General features: G+C 42.6%; 1 protein-coding gene across 1 annotated transcript in view; it reads left to right on the top strand.

Annotated features, from left to right (window-relative positions):
• The window catches only part of GPD2 (glycerol-3-phosphate dehydrogenase 2), a 212070-nt gene that overhangs the window by 94283 nt on the left and 97438 nt on the right, over positions 1–20349 (top strand). Inside the window, exons 4-6 of the mRNA XM_004703929.2 lie at positions 10622–10746; positions 12041–12138; positions 13547–13710. Of these exons, the coding sequence (XP_004703986.1) occupies positions 10622–10746; positions 12041–12138; positions 13547–13710 (387 nt within the window). The remainder of the gene's footprint in view (positions 1–10621; positions 10747–12040; positions 12139–13546; positions 13711–20349) is intronic.

Below are 20349 nucleotides of genomic sequence, written 5' to 3'. Positions count from 1 at the left end.
AGTGCGTCATTTGCTCGACACTCTAACCAACTGGTTGGGCCAGATTTTTTCCCCCTTATATTTTCTATATCTTTTATTTAGGAATGTCTATGGTAAACAACATGTAGTTGCTGGTTTCAATTTTTCCTCTTAATCAATTAGTTATGACTGTCTTTAATCAATACATTGAGCCCATTGTTTATTCTATGCACACCTAAGATTTAAAACAAATTACCTTGGATTATATTCCATCCTTCTTTTTGCTTACTTCCCCTCCTTTCTTTATAATGGATCAATTTTATCTCTATCTCAGATAATTATTTTTAATGGGTCAATCTAGTTCATTTACATTTATTTTGATTCCCTATACATTTATCTTGCATTTTTTACTTTGCTTCATTTCAGTTCTTTTCTTCTTTCATATTGGACCAGTTTTGAGTATGTCTGTTTCCATATTTTCAACTCTATAAATACAATTACTACTACCCGTATGTCTGGTCAGACTTTTCTTAGAACCAAATCCAGGCCTCTATCTTGTGCTGTTAATGGGAACCTGCTTTGGCCTCAGTTCTGGTCTGTGTTTGTCTTCCTGTCTTCTAGACATAGCTGCATCGGCCATGCCCCTCAGACCCAAGGTGGCCTTTTATTGTTAGTTTCACCATCTTTTGGCTACTTTTTTTTTAACTTCTCACTACAAATTGTGTGAAGATTTATGGAATAGATCCATTTTCATGGGAAGGTTTATAGAGCAGATCAGTTTTCCATTTAATAATGCATACACATTTTGTTTCATGTCATGGACTGCAGGGCCCACAATATCACACTTACCTTACTCTCTGTTTCCTATTTTCACTCTGCCTTTTCAAAGCCTTTTGATCTTTGTCCCTGGGTAAATGCTGCCCTTTTGATCTTAAAGGGTTGACTCTTTTAGAGTGCGAGTATCTCCCTAATGGTGTTATATCCCTTATATTCCTGACTATTGGTTGTCAGCTATGCTATTTTCAATACATATGGCAAGATTATATTCTCTGTGTTACAGCGCCATGTTTTTATTGAGAGCAATATTTGTAACAGCAAACATTTTTGATCTGGTTAATTATATTGGATACATTCAACGATCAAAATGAGACAGATTTATAAGGATACCCATGATACTAATTGAAATGTTTCAACAAGCTGATGAAGCACTGGAAGCACTCACTCATCTATGCCAGGAGAATTGGAAGACAGCTACTGGGCGAGTTACTGGGCCAACTGACGGGAAGAGATCCATATTTGTACACATTCAAAAAAAAAAAAGGTAACCCAACAGAATGCTCGAACAACAGAGCAATATCACTGATATCACATGTAAGTAAATTTTTGATCAAGATCATCCAAAAGAGCCTGTGACAGTACATTGAGAGGGAGCTACCAGAATGACATGGAATGGGGGATATCATTGCTGGTGTCTGGTGGATGTTGCCTGAAAGCAGAGCATACTACAAATATGTCTACTTGTTTTTATCGACTCTGCAAAGTCATTCAACTGTGTGGATCATAACAAATTGTGAATAGCCTGAGAAAAATGAGAATTCTAGACTACTTCACGGTGCTTCTTCAGAACTTGTCTTGCCGATGGATCAAGAAGCAGTGTGTGAGCAGAACAAGGAAATACTGCTTGCTTTAAAATCAGGAAAGGGGTGTGTCGGGGTTCTATCCTCTCACCATACTTGTTCATTCTGTATGCTGAGAAAGCCATCAGAGAAACTGATTATATAGAGCGGAACGTAGCGTGAAGATTGGAGGAAGGCTTGTTAGCAGCTTCTGATACACAATTGCAGCAACTTTGCTTGCCTAAAGTGAAGAGGATCTGAAGCACTTCCTAATGAAGATCAAGGATCATAGCTTGCAGAATGGATTAGGACTCAATGTAAAGAAAACGAAAACCCTCACAACTGGACCACGAGGTAACAGTATTATCAGAGGACAAAAGATTGGCGTCAAGGATTTTGTCTTGTTTGGATCCACAGTCAATGTTCAGGGAAGCAGCAGGCAAAAGATCACAAGATGCATTGCCTTGTGTAAATCTGCCGCCCAACACCTCTTTAAAGTGTTGAAAAGCAATGATTCTACTATGAGGACTAAGGTGTGTCTGACCCAGACCACTGGAATTTTCAGTGGCCTCATATGCATGCGGAAGTTGGACATTAAATAGGGAAGGCTGCAGAAGAAACGGTGCATTTGACTCATGATGCTGGTGAAGAATATTGGAAATGCCATGGCTGCCAAAAGAATAAACACATCGGTCTTGGAAGCAGCACCTCCCAGATGCTCCTTAGAGGCAGAGAGACTGTCTCCTTTACTTTGGGCAGGTTGTACAAAGAGAATCGTCCCCGGAGAAAGACCACGCTCGGCCGTGTAGAGGGGCAGCAGCAAGAGGAAGACTTCATCAAGATGGATGGTTCCAGCAGCTGCAGCAGTGGGTTTCAGTAGAATAACTGTGAAGATGATGCAGGAGCAGACAGTGTGTCATTTCTGTTGTAGTGGAATCACTATAATCATTCATTGGCACCTAATAGCAATGGCATTTTTTAAATGGGAAAAATAAGTTGTAAACCATGAGTTTGTTAACTCATTGTTAACAATGAGTTATATTGCATTTGCATTTGGGGTTATATTGGTTGTGTATGAAGTTTTCCTGGTGGGCTTTAATAATAATAATAATAACCTCTAGATTTGGAGCTAAGAAGCCCATGGGAGTATGTTCTCTCTTCATCTCTCCCATCTTTGTTGGGGCACTTCTCCTCTCTTTGAACACTGGATATTTTTACAGTAAAAAGAAAAGACAAAAACCATTCCTTTACTGCCCCACAGGTTGCCTTATTATAATGAATGGTATAGCTTAATTGATTTTTATACGTCCATCATCACATGTGCATTTAGGGAACACAAAGCATGTTAATGATATGTTCTAAGAACCTAGTATTTCTATTCATTGTTTTTCCCCTTAATATAAAATTAGAAATAAAACCCTCCTTGTTATCGAGTTTATGCTGATTCATAGTGACCACCCCCCTGTGGGTTTCTGTGTCTCTAACTATTTACAGGAGTAGAAAGCTCTGTCTTTATCCCTTGGAGGGTTTGGTGGTTTTGAACAGCCGACCTTGCAGATCACAGCCTAACACCTAGCCATTGTAGCACCAGGGCTCCTTAAAAAATTGAAGTAGTTATTAAATAACCAATTCAACATTATATGATTCCACAAAATGCTAACACTCACTGATAGAAGCTGCCAGACTAAAGCCTAGGGCACTGATTCTGAGTATTCATAGGGTAGGATTATGGTGCAGCTGAGAACTGTTATTTTTTAGAGAAATTGATCCTCATAGACAATATTTAGCCTTTGGGTTAGTCCCTTTTCTTATTAATGGCAAGAGCTTTCAGAAATCCAAAGGTGAGTGCCCAAAGTTTTTCTAAAGAAGGATAAATTCAACTTTACTTAAATGCTCCATTTTCCTTTATGGAGCATTTGGCTGTGGCTTTAGTACCTCAGCCTGTGATGCTAATACACATTCGACATCCACATTTTGTGATTTGTGAGTTAATACCTTGGAACCTCTGATAGTTACTTTGTTGTAATGATTACTCTATCATTTCCATGAAAAATAAGCAACAGCATTTTGAATGCTTATTCTAACAGAATAGTTAAGGATGTAACGTGTTTAAATGAAAATATTACTTTGCTATGCTACTCTGATGATCGCATGTTGGTTCTGCGTCAGACTGCTAACCGTCAAGTCAGCGGTTTGAAACCATCGCCTGGCCCGCGGGAGAAGGACAGGGCTTTCTACTCTGGCAATGGTTACGGTCTCGGAAACTCAAAGGGACAGTTTTACCCTGTCCTATGGGGTCATTATGCCTTGGCACTGACTAGATGCCAGTGAGGTTTTTATTTGTTTTGGTTGTTTTCAAAAATGCTATCCATAATTAAGGGACCTGCCGGTGCTAGCAGGTAAGTGCTGGGCTATTCGCAAGCAGTGTTGTCAGTTCTCCCATAGGGAATTAGAGCCTGGGAAAGTCTGCACACTGGATGGGGTCACTATCGTGGACTATCCATCATCGAGAAAATAGAAAACCACATAATATTTAAGGATATTGAGTGTATAACCTACCATAAATATATGATGCAATACTGTTCAAGATTATAATACTAAAAGTATAGAAAATTATTGATCGATGTGAAAAAAGTTACTTAAAATAAATAGTATTGAATGAGAAAATAAACAGAATATACAGGATGATCCTATATTGAAAAGAAACTACATGTGTGTGATTATATACATGCATGGAAAATGTGAATGTTTAAACACCCAAATGTCAGCTCTGGTTATCTTCTGAGTGGTGTGATTACAGGAGAGTTTTAGTTTGTTCTCTTTGCTTCTCTGCATTTATTATATTGAGCATGTTTTCGTGCATAATAAGATAATCAGTAAAAGGTATTAAAATGTACTTCTGTTCTATCTCATGTTGTGAAAGTTAAATGTCGTACCATTTCTCCCCTCAGATTGTAATTATCCCTCAATATTCATCCAACTGTCTTGATCCACAAATTAGTTTAGTTGGAAGTGCCTGGTAGCTAGACATTCTCACTCCGGTCAGAAAAGGCGCGACTGTAAAGAGCCATGCTTAGTTCATAATTTTCTGCAAATCATAGAGATCACCACCCTGCACCCCCACCCAAAAGGCAATTTTAACTTGCTTAGAGATGCTTGGCTGCTAACTGAAAGGTCAGTGGTTTGAACCCATCACCTGCTCTGTAGGTGAAAAGACCGGTGGTGTGCTTCTATGAAGAGTACAGCTTAGGAAACCCTATGGGGCTGCTCTGTTCCATCCTGTAGGGTAGAAATCTGTTTGAATGACACACAGCAATCATCACAGCAAGAAGTGGGGGGAAGGTGAGCAAAAGGTGGACCGTACTTATTTTTGTTATTCATCCTAAGATTTTCAGAGTAGCTTTACTCCAGATTTTAATATTTTAGCACTGTCGTGAAATCACCAAGAATACCCATTAATGATAGTGATAAAATACACAAAATAAAATAGTGATAGCTCCACACCCAAATATTCTAGTACATTTCAGCAATGCTAGAACTACTATGCTCCGTAAACATTAGTTGCTAAATGGAAAACAAAATGAAAGAAGAGACAGAAACAAACCACTTCTCATAGTATCTGAAGTGCTTTGGGAAAAGCAGGGCCCCAGCACTCCTCTGAAGCATGAGTTCATCTCGTGTCCTCTCGACATGCTGTCAGGAAGGACCAGTTCTTGGTCGAAAAGAGCATTATTGAAAAAGAGGAAGACGCGTAACAAGAAGGATTGATACTGTGGCTGCAACAATGGGCTCGGGCTCAAGAACAACCACCATCGTGGGGGTGCCGCAGGAGGGGGTGCAGTGTTGAGTTCTGTTGAACATAGATCGACGTGAGTGACAGGCAACTGGCCGGTACCTAACGACAGCAGCAACAGCCTAATGAATCGCCCTAAACACACAGAACACATCCCATCACCTCTTGGCATGTGCAGCTCATTCTTTCTATTTATTTTATCTCTAAAACTTTTATTTATTTTTGGTTATTCTTTTTACTGTGAAGGAAGACCTTCTTACAGACTCTTCCTAAGACTTAAGAATACAAGAGGTTAATTTTGAGTGCCCTTCAAAAATACCATTCATACCCTTTTTCCACTTCCTTTCTGATTTTTAACTCAAGACTATCCAAAAACGAATCTTTTGATGCCAAGATCAATACTTGTGGGGGTGGAAACAGTGTGCATTTTGGGGGGAGGGAAAATGTAGAACCCCATGTAGTATCATTTAAAAAAGGCTAGAGTTAATGGACTGATTGAGTCTGGAGGAACCCTAAACGTCCTTTGAAACTAGAACTAAAGCTGTTCTCCGAAGTCACCTTGGAGCCAAGTAACAGGCCTGTGGAATACACACTGACGCCCGTGAAGACTGTGCTCCTGAGCAGGATCAACTATGCACGACCCAAGGTACAGCTCCGGCCCCAGAGCAGCGATGAGAAGGCAAGGGACAGGGAAACGAGAGAGAGATTTGGGGGAATGCGGACACACTGTGAGGACAGCAGCCAATGCACAGAATAATCGGGTGTGAAATGTTGACAGGAAAATCAATTTGCTGTGTAAATTTCCAGCTAAATCACCAGAAAATGCTTAAGAAAAAAGTCATTGTCTGGCCTGCAGCCCATCAGTTATGGAAGAAATTAGCTGTGAGAAGAACGTAGTTGTGAGAAGCAATGGATTTTGTCTTCCTTTCTTTCTCCCACTTTCATTCTATAGAGTGGGAAGGTCAGGAGCCCGGTGGCGCAGTGACTTGCAGTGCTTGGCTGCTGGCAGGAAGGTTGAGAGTTTGAGCCTATGGCCCCGTGAGAGGAGGACCTGGAGCTGTGCGTCCATAGAGACTGAAGCCTAGAAAACCCGAGGGGCCGGTTTTCTTCTGTCTCCTTGGGTCTCTCGGAGTTGCAAATCAACCTGACAGCAGCCAAGAAGTGTAGAATAGCGCTTGACAATTGTGCAGTATCTTCGCGTCTCAGATGACCTTTCTTTTGTGATTCAAAAAACTTTTAGTAATGCTTTCTTTTGGGGACTGCATTTTCATTTTGCTGGGAGGAGCAGTATCATTTATCTCCAGACACCCTGGTTGGTAGCTCTTGTTGGAAATGACAAGAAAAACAGCCTGCGCTGACAGAGGGGGCTCGTTTTAACTTTTGGTGGTATTCACTGGGGTTTCTCACTTGTGAATAACTTTTAAAATGTCCAATACTTGTAAAAACAGTTTTGAGGCTTTAAAGTGTTAGGTCTCACTTAAATATCCTGAAATATCCTCCTGAGATGGCTTGCTAATTCCTAGAGTAGTTCCCTGCCTCCCACTGTCTCAGTTTGGGAAAAATAAAATCTCCTCTGAGAATTCTCTTCATATTGCTCTCCAGTACCTAACTTCGGCCTCATGTGAGGGGCGTGCCTTCACAGCCTCGGCCCAGCGGTACAGAGAGTAGTTGTTTTTAAATGGCATCGTCCCTCCACCTATTCTCCCTCTTCAGCCTGCCTCCCTCGCCTCAACTGCCAGAGAAGTTTTTGTAGAACATTAATCTGATTTTTCAGCTTAAAACACTCTGGTGGCTTCCCTGAGGGGCAGTACAATAGTGTTTGTCAAAAGAATATCTGACAGCGTCTGAGATTTTATTCCTTTATCATAATGATTAAAACCATTAGGTACACCTTAGTTCTTCTGAAGGAGCACCTCAAACACTCCGGTTCATGGTTCTAACTCATTGATGCTACAGCCTGTGCTTTCTAATAGAACATGCTTTCTCAAACAGGTCTACGAGGCTACTGTTGCGGTTAGTTGTTACCATGTTGACTCCGACCCATGGCAACCTCGTGGACATTAGGATGAAACATGGCCAGTCCTGGGCAGTGTCACCACTGTCGGCTGTCTCAGAGAATCCATGGTTGAGGCTGCCTTGTGTTTCGAATGCTTTTCAACGTAGTAGCTTCCTTCTAGCACTCTACTGGGGCAAGGTTTTGTTGTGATCCATCGGTGTTCCTTGGCTAATTTCTGGAAGGAGACAGAAAGCCCCACGTTTTGTTTGACTCTGTTGTAGTTGGGAAGCTCCACTGAGACATTCCGTGCCATGGTCTCTGGGTTGGCATTCGAAGGACCTGTGGCATAGCCCCCATGATCAGAGCAGTATGCAAGCAACCAGGCAGAGTGTGGCAAACCGACAGGTGGGTGATGCATAGCCGTGTTCTCAGAGTTCTGAGAGGCGTTTTCCCTTTGAGGAGATTTAGAGAGTAAGTGCAAGGAACGATGGCCCACCGGACAGAGTTCAAGTGCTCCTCTGTGTGAGCCGCCTTGCCGGTTCCTCCCCCTCCATTTCCTCACCACCTTCTTATGCCCCAGCCCCGAGGGACAGGCAGCTCCTGAACGAACCGGGCTCTTGCAAGCATTTGCTGTTTCCCGCCTTCAGCTGGTCTTTACCAAGGAGAACGCTTGTCTGTTTTCCTACCCACTCTAAACACATGCATCTTTAGTGAGACTCTTTCCAGAAGATTCACCCCCAGGGTGCAATTAAAAATCTCACCTGGCAACAGTTATTCGTCACCGCAGAGTGCTCTATCCACAACAAACTCACCCCACATTTAGTGGTTTTAAAACAGCATGATCACTCAGTCTGAATTTGCACATGACCTAGCTGGGTCCTCAAACTCTGTGCTTCTCACGGGTCAACTTGACCTTCCCAGGAAGTCCTTTGGAGGCTCTGTTGGAAGGGTCTGCTGCTTCACTGACTCTGGGGAAGAGCCTGTAGCGCCCGCTGGGTGGCCCAGTGACGGAAGCCCGGGTCAGAGGAGAGCTCTTCTGTCCTGTCTCCGCTCTGTTCGCCCGCCCGCCTGCCGAGGAGGCAGGAGCGTGTTGCTGCTAGGAGTGTGCTTCCAGGGCTTAAAGAGAGGCCAGTTTCACATAATCTGGATGCGAAATGCCATTTGGAATGAGCTCCCTCATCTGATCTGCAGCTGACAGGGGAGAAGCCAAAGAGAGCTCCTTCCCATGGTGGGATGAAGAATGGGGTTGGACCTCCTAAGGAAAGATGATGAAATACACCCACAGGGCCTTTTCCATAGCGTTTCAAATGTAATTTTGAACAAGTGTCGTGGGGGCTTGTCGCGAAACTGAACAGCTACACCAGATTGAGACGAGCTGGTGCTCGATATTTTCAAATCCATTTGTTTCTTTCTGGGACGGAAAACGTGACCGTGCGTCATTCATTTTCGAAACGAGCATGTTGCCTGCCACTTAATTTCTCAATTAAGGCTCTTCATTGTGCTATATACTATTTTTGTATATGTACTATATACTATTAGGTACTATATTTACTATATGTTATTTTTCTGGTGCATTAAATACATCCAAGATGGAATTTACTAAGACACCACTATGACCTTAAGTGTTGAGTATTTTACTGCTCTTATTCTGGCTTGTATGCTTATTGAGAGTGACCTGAGTCTACAATAGCTATAATTTTTGTGTTATTTTGTTACCTAGTTAGGGCACTAGCCGTTTCTGCCCTCAAATCAAAATTCTCTATTTTTTCTCTCCACGGTTTCCAAATATTTTGTCCTTTTGAGTCAAGGGAATGGCCCTGATTTTATGATGACATTTGGGTACGATATTTAAACTATTAAAAGTTCTAAAAGCGACCCTTTGATATTAAATGTAATAAATGGCTCTGAATGGAGCACATGCACAGGTTCTCCTCTATGAGCTTTGTGAGCCCAAACTGCTCCCGTTACATATTCTCCTTGTAATTGGATTCCGTGACATTCTCTCGTCCCCCAAAGGTGCACCAGGCATGGCCCAGCTGTGGAAACTGCTCCGGCTTGGCGCTCACCCATACTCTGGGTCTTGGGAGCTTCGGTCTTTTAGCCCTCAAACTGGTGTGTGGCCCCGTCCAGTCCCGAAGAAGCATAGGTGTCTCTGTAGGGAAAGAAAAGTGAATTCGTTCCCAAGCCTTCTGAAAAGCCTCTCCAAGGTGCTCTTCCCATCTCCAGAGGTGAGGGAGGCAGTGGAGACTCCTGGAAGGCCCCGACTTTGTTCAGCCTCACCAGGCTCTTACTTAGTTTCTCTCCTTGGCACTGGGTTCCTTTGTGACGATGTCTGTTTTCCTTTGTGATTCTAAACCCTCAAGGAAAGGTCAGGCGGTGGTCCTGCTTGCATGCTTTGAAGCAGATATAACTACCTCGGTGTCAAAGAGAATTCCCTTCTCCTTTGACTTAGTTTGCCGCTCCGTGTCCCAGGGGATCCCTTCTGTAGCACCACTGTGAGACGCTGGCGGCCCAGTGGTGGAAGTATTGCCTTTGGTCCATAAGGCCTGTAGTCAGCTCCCAGCCCACGCACCACATTCACAACCACCGCCTGTCTGTGGGGACTGGTCTGCTGCTTTGATGCTCACCGGTTTCTTTGGCGCTCTCTGGCTCACTTGGAGGAGTAGGAAGAAAGGCCTGAAAATCTACTTCAGAAAACTGGCCCAAGAAATCCATGTGGGTGTATTCCAAAAGTCCTTTCCCATGGTGCCTAGAGTTGCCACGCATGGTCGGGCAACTGACCGTCGCAAAGAGGCGATAGCAGGTGAAGGAGGTATAAGCTACACACTCTGGTGGTGTGTTAGAGATCCGAGATGAGGGGCTGGGACATGACTGGACTTTTATAGTGAAGGACGAGAAGGGCCTAGCCAATGTCCCAGCAGTGCATTAACTCTACATGGAGAGAGCCGAATACCATTGTCTTGGGTGGCCCCCCGGAAGCACCCGTGTATGATCCTGCCGTGAGATTGTATTGTAATATTTTCTAGTTGTGACTCATTCACCGTTTAATATGCCTCTAGCCCCGCTTTGACTTTTCCCCCAGGAAGAGACTAAAATCTCTTCATTATAATATAGACAGTGTACTGCACTTTGAATACAAATTTATCCATGTTCAGAGTAATTTTTCTTGTGATTGTCTCTACCCTGGAGAAGTGCCTTTAATGAATTACATACAAATTGTGTAATTTAAGAAGTTAATTTGGTGTTCTGGTTACACAGGACTAAAAACAGCCCTTGTAGAAAGAGATGATTTCTCATCAGGGACCAGCAGCAGAAGCACTAAATTGATCCATGGCGGTGTGCGCTATCTGCAGAAGGCTATCATGAAGTTGGATATCGAGCAGGTAATTGTGTATGCTGGTTGTTAAACAAAATTGCCACTATGCTTTTTTTCTACCCAATTAATTCAGGGTGTTGGTCCCCCCCCCCACCTTTTTAAATGGTTTTTACATTTCTTCCTGTTGCAAATATCTGTGTAGTGTACCCTGCTCCGGTATCTTTCAGGAGAGGGGTGCCAGCACTTTCCCCCGTGCATTCTGCAGATGGACACTCCAGGGCTCTTCCTACAAGGCCTGTCCATGTGGCAGATTTACAGCATCCCTTTCCAACGTGCTGTCTTTTAAAGAGTGGTGATTGGGGTTTGGCCGATGGTCACGGAACTGCGGCTTCCCAGGGCAGTTTTACGGAGCGTATGTGGCAGTCCGACGGGAGTGTCACATCGATCCTCCTGAAGACAGCGACAGCCGTGCATCTGTGTTGCCGCTCGCTGACATGCTCGTCAGCAAACGGTCTGAGTCATGCTTTCCTTTGTCACACTTTATCGTGTCCAGACTGCCACCGTTTCAAACCTGCAGAGGCAGTATGGAAGATGACATTTGCCAGAGGGGTTTAAAAGAGAGAGAGAGAGGGGAAAGGAAAAAACCATAAAAGAGCTAACTCCCTCTTGGCTTTTTGTACAGGAACACACAGCGGCAGAGACTTGACACCATCAGTTTGGAAGGTGCTCACCCCTCTGCTTATGTTTCTTTTCTGTGTCTTCATGGATGAAAGGAAGAGAACAGGGGCTTGGGAGTCAGGGGAGGGGTCATGTGCTCTGACTTATACAGAGAGAGGGAGCCTCGGTTTTCTCATTGTAAAATTAGCCTTATAATAGTATCAGGAGGCCCCAAGGAATTAAAGAGAAAAGCTGCTGTAGCATCTATAAGGTACTGAGTAGCTGTTATGCATCAACCTGGCTTGGCTCAGTGGAAGTGGCCAGAAGTAAACTTTCCGTGTGCATTTGAACAATCTATTATCCTTTACATGGAAAAAATATCATAGGGAAGTGAGAAAAGGGACAGTGCAGAGAATGCAAGATAAATTGTTACAATAATCTTGTGACTCAAGTCAAAGGAAATGTCTTACACCTGGGAACCCTGGCAGCATGTTTTTCTCCTATGCAAATACAGTTAAGGTTTCTAAAAAATCTTTGAGGTTGACAGCATGATGTATTATTAGAAATTTGATTAGGAGGGAGCAGTCCTCGCTCAGAGGTAGAGAGGTTTCTGTGTATCAATCAGTTGGCAGGATGTCTATTTGCCTTTTGAAAATATTATGATCTGTTATTGCCAAACTAATTTTCTCTGCTTTGCTTTGCAGTATAGGATGGTAAAAGAAGCCCTTCACGAGCGTGCCAACCTACTAGAAATTGCTCCCCATTTATCATCTGCATTACCTATAATGCTTCCAGTTTACAAGTAAGCCTGCTGATGTCACCTGTGTACTGCTTGCCTGTCTGAGGTCAATAGGACAACACAGTTTTAATGAAAATAATCCCCCCATGGGTATTTCTTAATGTGATTTTAATTAGTGCTAAGCTTTACTCTTTTTTCAGACATTTTCCTCTGTAGTATTTATAAACGTGTGACTTTCCCTCAATTACTTCTGACTGACCCACCTCTCATTGCCAGCTCTGTAAGGCAAAAGGGCTTGTGTTGTTTATTTATAATTAGCAACTGCGTACTCCATTGAGCGTACTAGTGTATAGATGCGAAGCTGCGTATGCATGGGAGAATGTAAAAGAGTGCTGTGTAGTGTATAAAAAGAAGAGTTAAAATGTATCCTGCCGCAAAATCTGACCCATCCTGTCCCACCTCCAAAGTCAAACCATGTTGGGATAGCCTAGATTCCCAAGTTAACTTTCAGTGACATTTTGTTTGGTAGGATCAGAACATAAAGTAATGGTTCTACTTTTCCTAATATTGTTCCTAATGTTTCCTAATGAAGTTACTGTAAACTGGAATACAGGTATGAAGACAATGCAGATTAGAAAAATCTGTTAGCTGTACAAATGTTATGGGGACCTAGAAGCAGATGTAATAATTTTTGTCATTCTTTGGTCACAGTTGCTTAGGATTTCGACCTGTGATCCTCAACCCTGGGTTCACATTAGCATCAACTGGGTGCCCTCACTAAAGCAACAAACCAAACTCACTGCCATTGAGCCAATTCTGACTCAGCAACCCTGTAGACAGGGTTTCTGAGGTGTCGATCTTTACAGGAGCACAAAACCTCATCTGTCTCCTTTGGGAGCCACTGGTGGGTTCCAACTGCCCACTTTTTGGTTAGCAGACCAAAGTGTAATGCATCATGCCGCCAGGGCTAGTTGAATCGATCTCTGTAAGTGTGAGTCCCATGGATCAGTATATGTGTACGTATTTGAATGCTTCCCAGAGAATTCTAATAAATAACCAGGGTGGAGAACCACTGCCATAGAGCTCAGTAATTAAAGGCTCACAGATTCATTGGCTTCTATAACTCCCCTAAGCCAGTATTACAGGAGCCCTGGTGGGATAGCGGTCATGGGTTGGACTGCGGCCCGCATGGGTGGACACTAGGAGCGGCTCCACAAAGGCTTTCTACTCCTGTGAACACTTGCGGTTTCAGACACCCACAGGGGTCTCTGTGAGTCAGCGGTGACTCTTTGGCAGCGAGATGTTGGTGTCCAAAACAGTGAGGTAATTTGCCGATTTCTTTTGCAGGCCACTCACTGCTAGGTGTGATAGGCTCTGGATTTCTGAAATGGAAAGCATTTTGTAATTGAAGTGACAGTCCAGAATGCTCTGGTCTGTTTCTCAAGAAATCTCCCCTCTCTTTATGCTGTAGATGGTGGCAGTTACCCTACTACTGGGTAGGAATCAAGCTGTATGATCTGGTGGCTGGAAGTAATTGCTTGAAAAGCAGTTATGTCCTAAGCAAATCAAAAGCCCTCGAGCATTTTCCAATGCTCCAGAAGGACAAACTAGTCGGGGCGATTGTCTACTACGATGGTATGTGATTAAAACATAGATATATATTTTAATATAAGATACTTTCCTTTCACTCAGGAGCCTTACAGTTTAATGTTAAAGCTAGTTTTGCATGCTTACATGTAATGCTTAGCGTACATACCCATACTCGTGATTTTCTCTGTTACTGGCTGAAATTCTTCCCATAATGTTTTGCTTTTCATATTGTTTGTTTTACATTTTATTTTTCTTCTTTCATGCTCCCTGTGTATCTCATGGTTGGTTTGGTCCATTTCCCAACATTACTGATTTTGAACCCACCCTAATGCTGTTTAATTTGTTAGATGTTTGCCAGTGAATACTTGCCTTATGAATATATTATAATGTTGAAAGCAGCTGAGGATTTGTTAGGTTTTCTAGATGAAACCTCTATTTTCAAGGGGTTATAAACCGAGGGAAAATTGCCCCCTGGGCTGAAGTTGACATGTTTGTACTTTGCACAGAGACACAATCCTTGAATGTACAATTTCTGTTATGAAGATGCATGAACATTACAATTGTTAAACCAAACCTTAAGTTTCTGTTGCATATTGCAGATGTTTTCTCACAGTGTCATTTATTTAGTGGTCATTTACCTGGTATTTGATGTTCATTCTTTTCTTGGGGGGGCGGGGCATATGAACAATATAATTTTGTAAGTTTCATTAGAAGGAACTTAGCACTTACTGTCAGATGGACCACCAGCATGAGACAGTAAAAAATAGGCAAACCCATTTGTGAAATTTTACTATAATTTTTGAAGAGTGTATAGAATTGGAAAATACCAGTAGTTGCAAGGCATTCACTTAAAAAAGAAATTGCTAGAGACAAATATTGCCATGTGTTAAAAAAAATCTTAGGAATGACACAAAGGACACGTTGGGATCTGCAGGTCAGTGAGTGGTTGCATTCCTAGCCCCCATCCCACCATTATGCAATATTTTGTATTTACCATTGCACATCTAAATTTTAGCATGAGGGACATCCCCCCCGCCCCCCAGACGTTGACATTTCTATGTATTATGGGATGTCTTTCAAGCCACCCTTACCTTTTTTCCCCCTCCCTCTTCTTTCTAGTGTTGCATTTCTGAATCAATTCAGCTATTAGGGTTTTACATGTGAAAAGCAAAATGTGCACGTGTGAAAGGGGCATTGGAGGCCAAAGTCAAGAAAATGCCTGAGCAGTGGGAGTAGTAGAGAAACCTTGGTGGCTTTAGGCCAACATTAAAAGCTGGAAATTCTCAGTTTGCAGTACCTTCCAACATCTGAACACGACAGGGGGCCACTTGTCTGGTTTTTTGGTACCTGCAATTGCACCTACGTGCTAAAGGACACTCTTAACTGTGAATTTGCTTTCTCTGCATCGGCCCCTTAAATATAATCCATTGTGGCTTATTGGGTGATTCTATTAAAGGAGACTTGATCCAAGAGGAGTAAGAAGGCATTCTGCAAATAGCGGCCTGCCCATCCTGACATGGAAGCACTCAGCTTCATAGTGCTAATCCCTCCTTCACAAATGCATCTCCAATACTTGTTCCTTTTCTCAACCACAGGATGTACTCAGCGTCACTTTATCTACTTATTAACTTGTACAGCTCCTTAGGAGGAATATTAGTAAATGCATACCTGAGTTTGTGATATTATGCCTTGGTTTAGCATTGTTGTGAAGTATAGATTCTTCATGACTCTGCATAGAGAAACGAAGAGAAATCTATGTCACTTCGTACAAAAGAAACGTTATCCTCTGAAAATCAAGGGGGAGAAGAATTTCTCTCATCTAGATGTCGGCCTTCTGACTTGTTACAGGTTGTAAAATTAAGAGCTTAGTAAGAATTATTTGAAATACCAGATAGTTTCAAATTGCTATTTAACCCTCAATATTTGAGAATCAAAATCCTCGAGCTGATGGGAGAAACAATTGTATTCTAAGCATGAATTATTTATTTTATAAATATTATTTTTCAAATGATCCACGGCCGGGTTGAGGTGAGGTCTGACAAGAATGGGAAACAAAAGTTAGTTCTCAGCTTGCATGGCTGTGTTTGCCGATAGACAACCATTGTTTTACCTCGTAGTGTGAGGACCAAATTACATATAAGCACAGAGATAATGTGAGGACAGAGCATGTTGGTAAAGAAATTGCATGCATCTATTGCTGGCCTAAGAGAGAGAAGTGAATGCTTTCGACCAGAAAAATAACCTTATCATCCTGCTAGCAAAGTATGAATGGGTTTCAGATTTCATGGAAACATGGAATGAATCGATAATGGCAAATTTCCATGAGCTTTTTGAACCGTTTGAACTTCGTGAACATTCACCATCATAAACACAAGTCTACAAATTGTAATTAATAAGGTGAACCTTCCTTTGAATTTCCCTTCATAGAGAACCGATCTGAACATATAGTCACAGCCACCAAGTGATTTCAAGAGGCACTTGAGCTGCTGGAAATGACTATTCTCATAACTCCAATTTTGGGGAAAAACTTGATTATGATAAAAAGTGTCAGCAAACTTCTAAAATACTGCAGGATGTTTTGTTAAGTAAAAGCCGTTATGATCAGTACATTATACAGTTACATCCGTAGCAGGGGAAATGAACTGTGACAATACGAAGGAACACAGGATGGGCAGGCTAGGCAATGTTGCTCTTCACTCAGTCAGTGACTGAGACAGGTTTTAAGGTCTCTTCCACACTGAGATGTGCATAGTGAAAGAAGTTCTCCCTGAAACACAAAATGTACTAGGATTTAAGAAAAATTCTTCATAATTACTTACCAGCAAACCTAAACCCATGTAAGTCCCGGTGGCCCATTGCATATGTTAGGCAAAACCTATTCCTGCAAAAACTTCGCAGGATAGTAAATTAAATTCCCTACTCTTTTTGATGTGGTAATTATTGTGGCTATTGTGTGCATGGCATTTCTATAATTCATTGGTATATTCTTCTTTATTATTGCTAACTGCTAGAATAAGAGACTTCACCTCAAAGAATAACCGCTCTCGCTACTCAGTACCAGGAATCCTCGTGGCATAGTGGTTAAGAATCAGGCTGCTATCAGCAAAGTTAGAAGTTCAAAGACACCAACCTCTCTCCGGTTGAAAGTCAGGGCTTTCAACTCTCATAAGTATTGCAGTCTGGGAAACTCACAGGCGCGGGTCTTCCCTGTCGTATAGAGCCCCTATGAGCTAGCGTCAACTCGATGACAGTGAGTTGGGTTTTTGGATTGTACTCAGTCCAGACAAAAGGAGATGTGACAGTTCAGTCCAGGGGGCAATGTCCCCTAGGTGTATAGCCCCTTGAAATTCATATGAAATGAAACCTTGGCATCGGATGACGTGCCAGTTTCTTCCTTTCGTTGTGTGTTCTCCTTCTAGGCTGTCAGAGATAATGGCCAACTAGCTCCTATCGGCCTTCCTGAGGGGTTTCCTCTTTTGTGCTATTCTTCCGCTTTCCCAGGCGTGATGTCCTTCTCCAGGGACGGTCTCTCTGCAACACGTCCAAAATAGTGAGACACAGCCTCCCACCCTGACTCGCCAGGAGCATTCGGGTTGTACTTCTGAGACAGACTTCTTCGTTTTCTGGCTGCGCAGGGTATTTTCAGGATTCTTCGCCAGCATCCTAATTCAATCGCATCATTCGGGAGCCAGGTAGCAGCTATGGTGACGGGGCCAGGCCTCCTAAGCCGGCAAGAAATATTTACCGCACGAGCAGCTTGGCTGACTTGGCAGGCTGTGTGCTGTCTGAAGCAGCTGCTGGGGCGGCTGGTTTCCTCAGGAACTCACTTGTCTTCCTCTAGCGACTTTACTCCGATCTCCCAATGCTCAGAGTGGATATTTGGTGTTTTACTGGGTGGACTCCAGTGCACAAAACTGAGATCTCATTAAGACTCGTGAAATATTTAAACCATTACATATCCTTATTAAGCCTCTATAAAATGAAACCAAAGCGCAACCCAATAGCTTGAAATACTTCCTTTCTGTCCGACAAGGTATGGAAATGAGAGATATCTACCATTTCCTATCAGATGACACACAGAAAGTATTTCTATGCACATCTCGAAAGAGCCACCTACCAGCAATTACACTGGCTGCCCTAATGTAAATAAAAGGAAGTGACAGCCATGTTTCAAAGAGGAAATTAAAGCACAGGTTCTACTAGAATATTCATTTTTATTCCAACCTAAAACTCACAGCATACAAATAGACGAATTCAACTCGTGAGAGAGCAAAGCCAATTTAATCTCTGGCTCCCCTGAGGTAAATGTAGTTCACGGTTCTGCCCCTACCACAACCTCAGCTATAATCCCTGACTCCTGGAGGTAAAAATGCACTGAACTGAGGAAAATTCTGCAGCAGGATATAATGATCCAAAATGACAGGGACAATAATGACAATGAATTTCATGTCTCCCAGTCATGAGCTGGAGCTGCTTGACTAGGCTGACTTATACAATTAAATTGTTACAGGTTCAGCAGGAGATGCAGTTAGCTGCGTGCTTTGGGGGACGACGCCCCTGGCGAAAGGCAGATTGTGGAATCCAGACTCTTTTGTTAGGAGCCAACTCTGACTCCTCCAGGCGTACACTCGTAGTGGTCCGCTTGAATGAAAGAATGCCTGGGTGAAAGACTAGTCTTTCCAGGTGCCGATTTTATCTACTGTGAAAGCTTTTTTTAAAAAAAAAATCAATTACTCGATAGCAAGAAAGGTGATATTTTTGGTTTTATGTTTTCATTTTCCCGTGGATGTCCTGAAATGTAAGTGAAATCAAAAGATCATGCCTTTAATTTAAATGTACACTGTTTACAAACACCATTGCTGCCCTAAGTGGGCGTTATTGACTTCAAGTGACAGGCCCCTTGCTGCCTTCAGGGTTATAGAAATAGGCTGAATAGATAATGGACTAATATGGATTCACAAACAAAAGAGCAACGTCTTTATGCAAATGTGGGCTACCTGCTTCTTGCTTCAGACCCTGGGGGGTTGACACAGCAGCTTCTAAGCAGAGGGTGCCAGGCTCACGGGGCCCACAAAACCATCTGCTGTGGTATGGCATTCCTAGAATTTCTCCTTCGATCAATTTTTATCAAATTCTTTATAAATGCCTGTTTGTGTTTTAAATGTCTTTGATCTGTACTTCCCATGGTGTATGTCTATACATTGTAATGAATGTATTGGGTATGTGAGCTAATATTGACTTTCCCACTTAAGATTTGAGTACAAGGCTTGGGGGCAACATCTGCCCTCCTCTGGCTTCCCAAAGGACAAGGGGACTCCGACTCCACATCTGTCCTGGGCCGATCACTGTAAAGGCATGGCTCGTCATGCTTCCCCGCTCCATCTGTCTTTACCCGGTTCTGACACCCACAGCACTCTACTCCTTTGCTGTGGTCAGCCATTGCAATGCCCACACAGAACTCAGACAAAACTCACAATTAGAGAAGCTGACAGGTTACCCTGCATCAGGATCAGAAACCATTCAGGATTCAGTCACGGGTCCACCGCAACACCTGTCCTCAGAGCAGGCGCTGCTCCCTCTACCCCATATGGTCCCTCGAACCGCTTTATGGGCCAGGAAGCCAGCCCTCGGCTCTGCCTCACAATCTTAGAGTATTGCTGCTGCTCGTCTGTTCTGTCTCATGGTCTCCTTACCTTCGCCTCTGGTCTCCGCCTGGCTTCTTGCTCTGTGCCACAGCTTCTGGTGCCTGTCTGATGGTGCCAGAGAACTCCCATGTGCTGCTCTTTTCCCCGAGAGTCCTTATAGACAGGGGAGTGACTATTAAAACAAAACAATCCCTTCTATTAGTGTTAGACACACCCTATTTGCTTACATAGTTCCTCCCACTCATTTGGTGAGAATCACAGAGACATGGATAAAAGAGCCATATTCAGACTTTTCATGTCACCATAATATTCCACTTAATTTTTCTTTATTGGACCAGTGCATTAGTATTTTTGACATATTCTTAATTCTTTGATAATTTGACCGATTTGAATGTTTTCAAGATAGGTGCATCCAGTAAAAGGGAAAATTTCTTGGGGGAATAAAGCATTACGAACCCCTTTCTTTCATTTCTCAAGGTCCAATTTATTTGACCATATGGCAGTTGAAAGCAAACTGCCATTTACTTTTAAGTGTAAAGCATCTTCTGTATTTGCCAACAGTCTCTAAGCCTCCTAACCCTTTATATATCTTTATTACCATCCATACCAAGTTTTTTATAATGATTGGAATCGACTTGATGGCAGTGAATTTTGACTGAGATGTAAATATTGATTCATACAGAAGAATATATACAGACACATGTCAACGGTGAAGCTTAAGTATAATGACTGAGATATCCACAACTGACCTGAAAACCTAGACTATTGCGTAGAAGCTACTTTTGATGGTTCCTCATTCATTCTTCACCTCCCTGAGAAGTCACAGCTGTCCTAAATATAGTTAGGATTGAATTTGTTTTGTTCTTATCATGGAATCTTATATTCTTTTTTTGAAATCATTTTATTAGGGGCTCATACAACTCTTATCACAGTCCATACACACATCAATTGTGTAAAGTGCATTTGTACATTCTCAAAACATTTTCTCTCTACTTAAGCCCCCGGCATTAGGTCCTCATTTTCCCCCTCCCTCCCTGCT

Source organism: Echinops telfairi, unplaced genomic scaffold (assembly GCF_000313985.2).
Source record: "Echinops telfairi isolate 266 unplaced genomic scaffold, ASM31398v2 ScPeMD7_4;HRSCAF=17, whole genome shotgun sequence".
Classification (NCBI taxonomy): domain Eukaryota; kingdom Metazoa; phylum Chordata; class Mammalia; order Afrosoricida; family Tenrecidae; genus Echinops; species Echinops telfairi.
Note: the sequence above shows the minus strand (reverse complement) of the source record. Positions and strands in the feature narration are given on the sequence as shown.